Here is an 11,794-nt window from a genome sequence, read left to right on the forward strand (position 1 = left end):
TTCATGTTTAAAGTTTTATTTGTGAAGCACCTTTGGTTGGTTTTCGTATCATGAAGTTATGGGTTTTACAGCAGCCACAGTATGTGGTCGCCTACTTTTCAGAGCAGATTACTGTGAGCTTTCGATCACTTTCATATATCGGGTTGAAACCCATTGGAGCTCAGGGATTTGAGTGCTCTCAGACGCTTATACTTGGCAGTGTGCTCTGGAAGTGGGTTATGCCACCAGCTAACCCACTTGCAGCTGGCTAATGTACCTTACCCTACACTTGGAAATGTCGTATCCTCCCGGGACACACAGGGAGTTTAGGACCTGGACCTACAGGGGGAGCAGGAATGGCTGGATCAACAACAGCCCCGACATCTCTTTTGACCACAGGAATTGCTTGTGTTAGACCAACAGGAGCTTCTGCAGAGCTGGACTCTGATGTAACATGGACTGAGCCGTGGTGGGAATGCCTGAGGTCATGATGCTTGAAGCCTTGTACCACGGTGGGAAGTTGTCCTCCCAAGTGATCCTGAGTCAGGTGATGGTGGGTCACTCCAGGCTGGAAAAGAAAGCCATCTGTCCTGTTTGTGTGCTCCGTGACTTGGAGTTTATCATATATGGGTACTATGGTTTTGTCTAGAGGTGGACCCAGAAGCAAAGCCCCAGATCCAAAATATCCCTGAACTTTGGAAAAGGTTGGCTCCAGATTCGAACGCAAAGACAGGACCTGCTATTGCACATTCTTTAATAATCAGTAGCTCTGTGGGGTCTACTTGCAGGTGCACCAGAATAAATCCTGAGCAATTCCTATGAAGTCAGTGAAATACTCAGATCCAGATGCTGCCCTAACTTACACGTTACTTTCCCCCCCCCCCCATAAAACTTCCACCATTGCTACCACTGGTACAGCTCTACTGCTGGTATCAATGATGGGGACGCTAGGCCAGAGACCAGCATTTTGACCGCCGTGTCATCTAACACTGCTCAGAGCAACATGGTGGCTAAAACACAAGCAGATGCTTGAGCCCCAGTCTACAGGGGCACTCTTGCTATTGCTATCACCAGTGGAGCTGCACCTCTCTTAGCAGTGACGGTACATTTCAAGCAAAATGTCTAAATGTAGATTTAATTCAACCAAATCTAGGGACTGTTACCAAAAGTGCCCCAGCTGATCTCATCTCCTGAGATGGTTCCAAGTAGAAGTGTCAATTTCATGGCCCTTTTAATGTCAAATATGGTTTACTGCTAGTCAGCCCTCAACCCTAGTTGAACACAGTTTGTCCACTGGTATGGACAGGACCAAAGAGTATTTAACAGCTAATTCAGAGTGTGTGATAGACACCTGTTAGAATGAGGGACTGACATGCTTTGTAACAATGGATCTTGAGCACAGGTTGGCCTAGTTTGCACATAATTATAACCATATTCAATCATGGTTAAGGGGACCAAAGTGGGACTATGTTTGATGTCAGGTGACAAACGTGGCTCAATTTCCAGCATAGAACACCTTAGGGCAACCGGGAAGGAACTCAGACCAAGCTTTATAAATTAAAGTTAACCCCTTGCGTTGCACCTAGAAACTAGTGCAATCAATGGAGGAAGAGCTCGCTCCTGACAGGTGCTACAAGTAGTTTTAAGATTGTGGAAATATTCTGAAAATAAAGACTATATTTAGAGTTCGTACCTGATGTTCATAAATTGTGCAGGACACTGTGATGTTGTTTTTGGTGAGAACTTCTGCATTGCAGAAGCCAAATTGCTGTCAAAATTAGAAGACAATTAGTGAAAGAATCCATAGTTAGAAAGTGGAAGATAGTTGCATTACAATACCTAAGGGATAGTACAGTCTTCAAAAAACCCCTAACACCTAAACATTGTTTACATATTTAAGCTGTAAAATGCTTCCTTTTGAGGCCAGTTCTGCTCCCATTGAAGCGAATGGCATAATTGTCTTTAAATGTACAATCAGGGTATGTCTACACTTACCTCCGGAGTGATCGATCCAGCGGGGGTCGATTTATCGCGGCTAGTGATGACACGATAAATCGACCGCTGAGCGCTCACCCGTCGACTCCGGTACTCCAACGGAGTGAGAAGCTTAGGCGGAGTCGACGGGGGAGTGTCAGCAGTCGACCTACCACAGTGAAGACACAGCAGTAAGTAGCTCTACGTACGTCGACTTCAGCTACGCTATTTTCGTATCTGAAGTTGCGTAACTTAGACCGACTTAGCTCCCCCCTCCCCCCCCAGTGTAGACTAGGCCTCAGGGAGTATGTGTTAACTCTCTGTTAGCACTCTTCCAGTGCGGTGCCCAACTGTCCGTGTGTGCATGCAAGGAGGGTTACATGGACAGCCAGCTAAAAGACCCAAACTGTAAAACTGCAGTTAATTGCTATAGATGAGAAAGATGAAGAGCTGCGTACACACAGTAGTTGATCCTAAGGTGCTAGAGAGCTTAGGTATCAAACTAAAGTGCACTAACACCATGTAGTCTGAAGCACTTCAGGGTAGGGACCACAGGCGCCGACTTTCTTCTTTCCAGGTGGGTGCTCCACCCCTGCTGTGCCCCAAGGCCCTGCCCCAACTCCACCCCTTCCTGCAAGGCCCCAGCCTTGCTCCACCTCTTCCCTCCCGTGCTCCACCCCCTCCCACGAGTGCATCCTGCCCTTGCTCTGCCTCTTCTCTACCCCCGCTCCCTGCTTTCCCCCCAGTGCCTCCCAACCACCGCCAAGCAGCTGATCGGCGGGTGGCTGGTGGGTGCTGAGCACCCACTATTTTTTTTCTGTGGGTGCTCCAGCCCCGGAGCACCCCGCAGTCGGCACCTATGGTAGGGACTGTTCTTTTGTTGTGTGTTTGTACAGTGCCTTAGCACAACAGGGCTGGGTCTCTGGGTGCTAGTGCAGTACAGATAATAAAGGATAACATGCACCATGTTTAATAAAATGTTCTGTGCAAATGATTCCTCTGGCCTCACCCTTTTAAAACTGTCTCCACTAGAGTATATGAAAGTATAACTCCTGTATGATAAAGGAGGGGAAAGATTCGACGTGGTTTTGGAAATCATGTCATGGACAGGATACGCCCTTTGCACCCTATATCCACGTAGAGTCTAATCCTTTACAGAATCAGGTCCAATATAAGCTGGCTCATCTCAACCTCTGAGTTGGATTGATCAGGACTAAAGTCTCAGCATACTTACAGCTAGGTCCTTAGCCAGCAGCTGACAGTCATCCACATGATCCTGGGCATCTTTGGCTGAGCAGTTAGTGGCAACAACGGCAAACTCGACAATGACAATGTCTGGGAAATGCTGATAAAACATTAATACCATTTAATTGTCTTTGCAGCATGAAACTACAGAACTGCCAAGGAAATATAAAGGGGTGAATTTTCTAAGAGGTCCCTGTAGGTTTTAGCTCTGTGTCTCCCTCTGAAGTCTGCGGGAATCACATGGCTAGCTGCCACAGGACTCTTGGGAAAACAACACCATGTTTAGCGCAAGCCAAACTTGTTTGCAAACACAAGCAAATGAGCGTTGCATAATAACCGCGGGAGGGATGTTCCGTTTTGTAATATAGCAAGGATCATAGTTTCAACAGTTACCTGAATTTGAGCTCGTCCAATTTCAAGGAGTTTAAAGTAGGCACCATCCTGTCCTCCGTTATACTGAGCGAGTGCAAGGTCAACCGCAGTTATCACCCGAGTGTCATTTAAAGGTGTGAATATTGGACAGTCGGGGCATTTTTGAGCAATATCTTCAGCTGAGTCTGTAGATGAAACAAGACAGGTTATGTTTTGACAAGATTACAGGTGATACTTGAACGCGTTGTAGATCTGTTCTGTGGGATACGGTATTATTTTTATACCCTGTTCCAAACTGTGCAGCTGGTGGTGTTGTGGTATGGGAAAGAATCACCAAATTCTGGCCTAGAGATGGCAACCTTTCACAGATGCGGGAGGGGGGGTGTGCTTTTGCATGCCAGCTCCTTAAGTCTTTATTAAAAAATTTTTCTCCTGATCTTCAGTAGCTCTCCAGGTTGTTATTCAGTTTTAATCCATCCTCACTCAGACAAACTACTAGTGACACCAATGAGAGTTTGTCTAAGTGAAAATGAGGGGGCTTCAGCATTTAGCCCATTATTATTGCTGAAAGAATATGAGAGAAATTAAATGAGATTCTAAATTACTGGAATTCGGATTGTGTGGGTGTGTGTTTCTCCCTGACTAAAATTAGTGCTTCTCTTATGAAATTTGCCAGGGAGGGAGAATGAGTGGCTGGAGGAAAAAGGTACTAGATACTGTCCATAACTACAGCTGTCCAATTCCATTGACTTCACTGGGGTTGCACAAGTCTACGTGAGGACAGAATTTGGCCAAGAATGTCCTACGAAAGTGCTGTTCAGCTGGTGGGTTGCAACCCAGTAATGGGTCCCTCTGGGGCAGCAGGTAGATGGTACACCTCTGGCTGAGAAAGCAACAAAATCTCTAGGTAACTAGAACCACCACAGGGACCCCAGGCGGTGGGAGCAAGGAGCAACTTGCTTTCCCACTCTACTCCCCTTCCTGCTGCTGCTGTTCTGGTTGCTGCTTCTGACCCTGCTCTGTTCCTTCTGGCTCAACACCCAGTTCCAGAGCAGCTTCTTAGCTCTTCTCTCCCTCTCACAAAACACCCAGTTCTAATACAGGGGAGCAACACTGTTGGAGCTCCTGGGAGCAATGCTTCTCATCACTTCTGAAAATCAGGCCCAAGGTGTCTTAAGATGAACACCCCAAAATGGAGACACTTTTCAATGGCTCCTTTTGAAAATTTTGAGCTTAGAGAATACGCTGAACCTTGCAAAGTGCCGTGAAGGTCAACAAACGCAGGCAACGCCAGACTAACAAGGAAGCAAATTCCAGAGGCATGAGTGAGAATGCCCTGCTGTCAGCCACCTCAAACTCAAACTTGGGATCTGTTCCCGAGATGGCCCAAGCAGATCTCAACTCTCAGGATGAACATGAGTAAAGAGAGAGGGATAAATTAATAGGATAATGGCCTTGTCCACATATCCCATGACCAATTACAGTGTTGCTGTAGCCATGTCGGTCCCAGAATATTAAAGAAACAAGGTCGGGGAGGTAATATTTTTTATTGGACCAACTTCTGTTGGCGAGAGAGACAAGCTTTCAAGCTTACACAGGACCTGAAGAAGAGCTCTGTGTAAGCTTGAAACTTTCACCAACAGAAGTTGGTCCATTAAAGGATATTACCCCATCCATAGAGCATCCGTTCAAGCTATCCTAGCACTGCCCATCTCCTGAGGTAAGGAACCATTATCAGCCCCATTGTACAGATGTGGAACTGAGGTGCAGAGAGGGTTAGTGACTTGCCCAAGGTCACACAGGAAGATCACAGGAGAACAGGGACTTGAATGTGGGTCTTTCACAGCCTAAGGTAGTGCCCCAACCACTGGGCCATCCTTACTTGCTAGTGGACCTACACCAGGGAAAAAAAGGACTTCTAAGATAGCCAGTCTTGGGAATCCCATTAACTGGCATGTTCTTCAATCTCAGAATGTTTATACACCTCACTTTGCAACACGTTAGAAGCAGAAGAACTAGAGAACCGTAAATACCCCCAGAGTTTATGATGATAATATTCATGTTTCCGCATCACCACCCCCGAGCATAAACCCTGACAAAGAATAAAGACTTTACCTGGAGCTGAGTGACATTTGGTAGATAATACGGAAAAGCTTCCCTCCAACTTGAGCAATTTAACATCACAGTCACCTTCAACAACCTGGAGGTACAAAAGCAAAGGGTTACATCATTCACATAAGCCAACAGCTTCTCAGAAAGGAAGCAGGATTAGAAGGGGACAGATATTTTATTAGTGAGTGCAGGGAAATGAGGATTGGCATGGTGTTTTCCTGGCGAACCCAGTCTGATTGCTTGAGTGCCTGCCAAACCATTCCCAGGGTGTGTGGTTTATAAAAGGCAGAGGTAGACCCTGAGCTGCAAAATTTGGATCCAAATCCGGATGTCAAAATTCTTGGTAGTTAAGAGGTCTTCAGGACCAGGAGTTTAGTTCAAGTCTTTCTCTAATAAAAATGTTCCAAGAAAGCAAACAATTTCAACACACTTATTTGTAAACAAAGACTTCCTGCAGAGCCGCCACTAATGCTCTCATAATCCTTTGCTAGTCAATGGTATGGTGGCAACGTAATGTGCTGACTGTGGAATCAGACCCAGCCCTGAACTGTGTTGCTTGGCCCATCACTAGAAACAACAAGCAAAATTCTGGCTCAGCCCTGGTCTACACTACGCGTTTAGGTCGACTTTAGCAGGGTTAAATCGAATTAAGCCTGGACACGTCCACACGACGAAGCCCTAAAATTCTGGCTCTGTTTTCCACTCAGCCCTCACTCAGGCAGAACTCCCATTGACTTGTATGAGTGTTTTGGCTCAGAAAGGTTTTCAATTTGGGCCCAATGGTCATAAGAGGTGAAATTCACCCCTATGCAGAGGGTCACTTAAGATTCAATTAAGCCTTACTTAAGGACTTTAGCCTTGCCTGTACTTGGGATTTGCTCTGATTCCACCATGGGTGGCCAGCCACTGGGGTACCTGCACCAGTACAAGCCCCAGGTGCAGCCAAGGAAAGCTGTGGTTTGCACTGGTGAAGCTTACCTTAGTATTACGTGAGGGTGAGCTGAACTGGTGCAAATCACAGTTTCCCTTGTCTACAACTTGGGATTTACCGATGGCTGAATCCTGAGCGCATACAAGCCTTAGAATGTGCACAGGCTGGGTATGTGGAAAGTTTCACCCAGATTGGATCGATATTTGATCAAAAGTACTCTAGTGCCCTTCCCTCCTGTTGAAAGGTGGCATAACAAGACCAGATGGAAATCCAGGAGATAATCAGGGGGCGAGGTGGGAGTGGAACTATAGGGGCTGAGGGAGGGTAAGAAGGTAGTCTCAGCGTGAGGGTGGTGATTGCTCATATTTGAATGGCTGGGAGAAAGAAAGGGCACCACGCTTTTAAGTGATGTTTGCATTGCGATCTTTGATGGTTCCCCACCAGTGTTGCAACACACTGAACTCTTTGGCCTGGAACAGGCTGTGGTTGAAACCATTCCAGAAACAACAGCAGCACCAACTCCCTGACCTGTGCAAACAGAGATCCTTTCCAGAGAACTATGTTATAGTTTAGCCATCTATTCTCCACCTCCCTCCACATCCCTAGACACTTCCACCGTTATAACATGGGGGGTAGGGGAGAGCCCTTCAGGGGAAGGGCGCTAGAAACATTTTGGTTGCGTTCACAGTCTTAACCATACGTGGATAGGGCCAGTCTGTGTTTTCTTAGGGTATCTCTGTACTGTAGCTGGGAGCAAGCCTCCCAGCCTGGCTACACAGACTCACGGTAGCAGGGCTGACGCTGGCACACTAAAAATAGAAGTGTGGATGTTCCAGCTCAGGCTGCAGCTTGGGCCATGAAACCTAGGGGGTCGGGTGGACTCGAAAGCCTGAGCCAGAACATCCACATTGCTACTTTTAGGGCACTAGCTTGAGCCCTGCTAGAGCGAGTCCGTCTAGCCAAGCTGGGAGCCAGGCTCCCTCCCAGCTGCAGGATGGGTATATACCCTTGGAGACTGATGGAGAAAGAATGTAAGTGAGGAACTTAACAAAAGATAAACAGAATGGGCTCCCTGGATGGTTACAGTGCGCTACAAGGACATCAACTGCTTTTGCTGCTGACTTTGGGAAGTAAACTAGAGGTTTGCCCATTCATGCAGTAAGAAAGCCAGTACTTGGGGGAGGGATAGCTCAATGGTTTAAGCATTGGCCTGCTAAACCCAGGGTTGTGAGTTTCCTCCTTGAAGGGACCACTTAGGGATCTGGGGCAAAATCAGTACTTACTCCTGCTAGTGAAGGCAGGGGGCTGGACTCAATGTCCCTTCCAGTTCTAGGAGATAGGATATCTCCATTAATTTAGCTTTCCCTCACTCTGTATCAGTGTCGTGGTGAGGATATATGTAAATGTCTTTCTTAAGGCTCTAATTTTGCACTAGCTCACTTAGGGCACTGGCCTCCTGTCTGATATGCATGGTAATGGTCAGATTTGTTAATCAGCTGTGTTTTTTTCTATGATGTGTGTGGATTTGCCATTGATTTTTCCTTTTGTTTGGAGGAAGGAGGGCAGCTCTCTAGGGCAGAAGAGCTAGCTTCTATTCCTGGCTCTGCCACCGAGTTATTGTGGGATGTTCAGCAAGTCACTTTAATCTCTTTGCGCCTCAGTTTCCCATACCTGTAAAATGAGGATAACGTTAATCTGTTTCACAAAGGTATTGGAAGGTTTAACTAATTAGTATTTGGGAAGTGCATCAATCTTCTTGAATGGAAGCCATTAGAGACAAATAAAATGCCAAATATGATTATTATCTCTGCATGTAAGGAGAGCAGATATGAGCTTTACAAAGCTGATCTCAGAGGAGACGTTTGCCCTGGAAAAAGAGAACTATCCAGTGAAAGCTTGTCTTGCCCTGCTATAATCAACACATATAATTCACATTTACCCCCAGAGCTAATGATAATTTCAGACACTTACATAATCGGTCAATGGCCTTACGGTACAATTTTCAACGGGCAGGGGGTTCACGATGTGGCATACAGTCTCTAATAAGTCAAGCTCAAGCACAAATATCTCTCCATTAGGCCTCTGGAAGGAAAAGAAGTTATTTTCACTAATTACTTCTGTAAACATCACCAGATTTCTCCCACTGAGCTAAATTCTAGTCCCTGTTGCTGATTTCAGTTGAATAATTCTAGGTTTTCACTAGGGTAGCTGAGATCAGGAACTGCCCCATAATGTTGAACTCTATAAAAAAGACGGGCCAGATCTTTAGCTGGTGTAAATCCACATAGGTCCATAGACATCAGCGTAGCCATATTGATTTGCACCAGCCCAGAAATTGGCCCCAAGTGTCTAAAGTGACCAATCTGAATATAGTGGGTTGTAAGAAGAAGAAACCAGAAACCAAACCCGGTTCTCCTGGGTCATTTAGTTTCCTACTGTCCGACAGTCCTTTAAAAGTGACATGCAGCTTTGCTGGCACAAAAACTACAGCTGAGTAATTCCATAGTGTTAGGCAAGGTACCTGACAAACTGCCTGCCAGGACAGGCTCAATCCTGCTGGCCTCACTTAGGCAAAAGAACATATCATCAGTTGGTGAATACTGAGCTAGTTCCATTAATTTCAATGGAGATATGCTGAATTACAGCTGCTGAGCATTGGCTCAGACACCCCCGTTGCCTTAGGACTGCAGGACCTGTTTCAGCTCCACCTACACTTTTTCAGCTCCAGCATTAGTCATCTGAGCACAAAACTACAGGCCTCAGATACTCCTGAGTGCTCAGCTTGGCTCTGTCACTGATTCTGTCTGTGGCATTGGGGGTCATATCTGGGGTCTGATTCTTGTCTCACTTATTCAAGTGTAAACCAAGAGTAATTCCCCTACAGCCAATGGAGTTATACGGGTGTCAAACGAGTATGAGTGCGAGGAGAATTAGGCCCTGCCGGCCCAGTGAATTATTGTGTGGCAAGCCAGGGTATGAATCTACAGGGCACCAGCTTGCTGCATAGTAACATCCCAGGTGGACACTGCTACAGTGACGTAAAAGGCCCGTCACATACATGAAAATTCAGGCCACAACTGCTTATTCTCAGTTTCCCCATCTGCACAGGGAGGATACTGGGCCAAATTCAGACCTGGTGTAACACCATTAATGTCAGTGGAGCTACACTAGGAATAAATTTAACCAAACAACATTTACATACCTCACAAGGGTAATCCTCACAATGTGAGTGCCCAGATTCACTGGTAGGCACATAAATGAGCATTTTATGTGTCTAAAGGCCAATCTGCCCTCACAAGGAGATCACATTTGTAAATTGGGCCCCTCATATTACTATATTAATATTGCTCAACACCTGTCTCTCTTTTTAAAAAGACACCTTCCATACTAAAGATAACGGGCCCGATTCTCATCTGGTGTAAATCGTGTACCTCCATTGATATCGATGAGGCCAGGCCGATTTACACCAGCTGAGGACCTCACATTTATCTCATCAATCATTTCTAAGCCTTTCGTGTCTGAAGCATTCAACTTCCCAGACAACCTCACTGCAATTTTTCCCTTTTTTTTAATGTAGCACTTACCCTGGGCAACACCTTGATCTTCTCAATGCTGTTCAGTGCATACTTGTATCCATGAAGATTATGGGTATTGATGTAGTCCAGAGCTATGGCAGCTGCTTCTTCAGACTCTGGGTCATCACAGTCAATGACCCGTGGATGCAGGGGATGAAAGGGACCAAGGGGTACAGCTTTGCAGCTTAGGAGCTGAACAAGCAATAGTAAAGCTCCTAACCCCTTCATGGCACAATGAGAAAAGCGGCTCCCTTTCAGTATGACAGAGCTAGGAACAATGTTCTAATGCCAAGATGGAAGAAGCTAGAGGAAAGTCTTGTTTATATAATATGCCACAACAAAAATTTGCATCAGCGCAGGATTAATATTTGTCCCAGTTCCAAGAAGCTACCGCAAACAATGAAAAAAGAAAAGTAAATATGTTAGAACATGAAACTTGCTGATTAATATTAGCCAAAGTAAATTTTATCAGGTAGGACATTGCAAAATCTGCAAAAAAAGAAGATAGCATCAGCAAAATGTAAGACAGTTTTAGGAACTCTGTTTACCGTGAAGTGCAGTGCATGAGAGAAACAAGTCCTACTGCTGAGTTAAATTGCAGAATTCAGAAGTATTGTAGATGGGCCCAATCCACCGAAATCCTGAGGTGTGAGGCTCATCTCACCCTGGTGTAAATCAGGAGTAAGTCCAATAAGATCAGTGGAGTTAGCCTGGCATAAATGAAATCAAAATCAGTTCCATGGGGTCAAAATCAGTGATGAACTAAATTATTATGTGAGTTTTGCCACTGACTTCAATGGCAGTAGCAGTGAATACATAGGTTCCTAACTCTATGGATTACAATACATTCGGATTTCAGGTTTCAGAGTGGTAGCCGTGTTAGTCTGTATCAGCAAAAACAACGAGGAGTCCTTGTGGCACCTTAGAGACTAACAAATTTATTTGGGCAAAAGCTTATGCCCAAATAATTTGTTAGTCTCTAAGATGCCACAAGGACTCCTCGTTGTTTATTCAGATTTCAGTTATCCTGGGGTAAAACTGGAATGACTTCAGTACTGTTACTCTAAATTTACTCTGATGTAAATGAAAGCAGAATTTGATCCCAAGTCAGTGCAGCCAACTGCCTTCAGTGGAAATGTTATTGGAATAAGGAATACAGACTTGAGGCTTTGGCCCATGGAGTAAGACATGTTCCCCTTTCCTGTGTGCTAACAAGCCAAGGGCAAAATCCTGTAACCCTTACTCACATCTACAGTCACATTTAAATTAGTGGGACTAAACACATAAGGATGGCAGGATCAAGTCCCAAGATATACAAGACAAACAAAAACACGACGCTATCAACAGTGTAGGAAGAGGCCCAGATAATACAGTAATGGGGCAGAATAATAAACTAGACCAGGGTTTGGCAACCTTTGGCCTGCGGCCTGTCAGGGTAAGCCCCTGGCGGGCCGGGCTACTTTGTTTACCCGCAGCATCCGCAGGTTTGGCCAATCGCAGCTCCCACTGGCCACGGTTCACCGTTCCAGGCCAATGGGGGCTGTGGGAAGCAGCGGCCAGCACGTCCATCAGCCCGCGCCACTTTCCTGCAGCCCCCACTGGCGTG

At 45.8% G+C, this 11,794-nt stretch overlaps 1 protein-coding gene across 1 annotated transcript; it reads right to left on the bottom strand.

Moving 5' to 3' along the window:
* Positions 1–10,496, bottom strand: AHSG (alpha 2-HS glycoprotein). The gene is made up of 7 exons (XM_024205605.2): positions 10,198–10,496; positions 8,585–8,695; positions 5,686–5,770; positions 3,592–3,755; positions 3,188–3,298; positions 1,673–1,747; positions 1–547 (listed from the first exon to the last, which is right to left on the bottom strand). Exons 1-7 carry the CDS (start codon positions 10,414–10,416, stop codon positions 263–265), a joined length of 1,050 nt encoding a protein of 349 aa, XP_024061373.1. The 5' UTR covers positions 10,417–10,496; the 3' UTR covers positions 1–262.
* Between the last annotated feature and the right edge of the window lie 1,298 nt (positions 10,497–11,794).

Source organism: Terrapene carolina, unplaced genomic scaffold (genome assembly GCF_002925995.2).
Source record: "Terrapene carolina triunguis isolate 2854851 unplaced genomic scaffold, T_m_triunguis-2.0 Scaffold88, whole genome shotgun sequence".
Lineage (NCBI taxonomy): Eukaryota > Metazoa > Chordata > Testudines > Emydidae > Terrapene > Terrapene triunguis.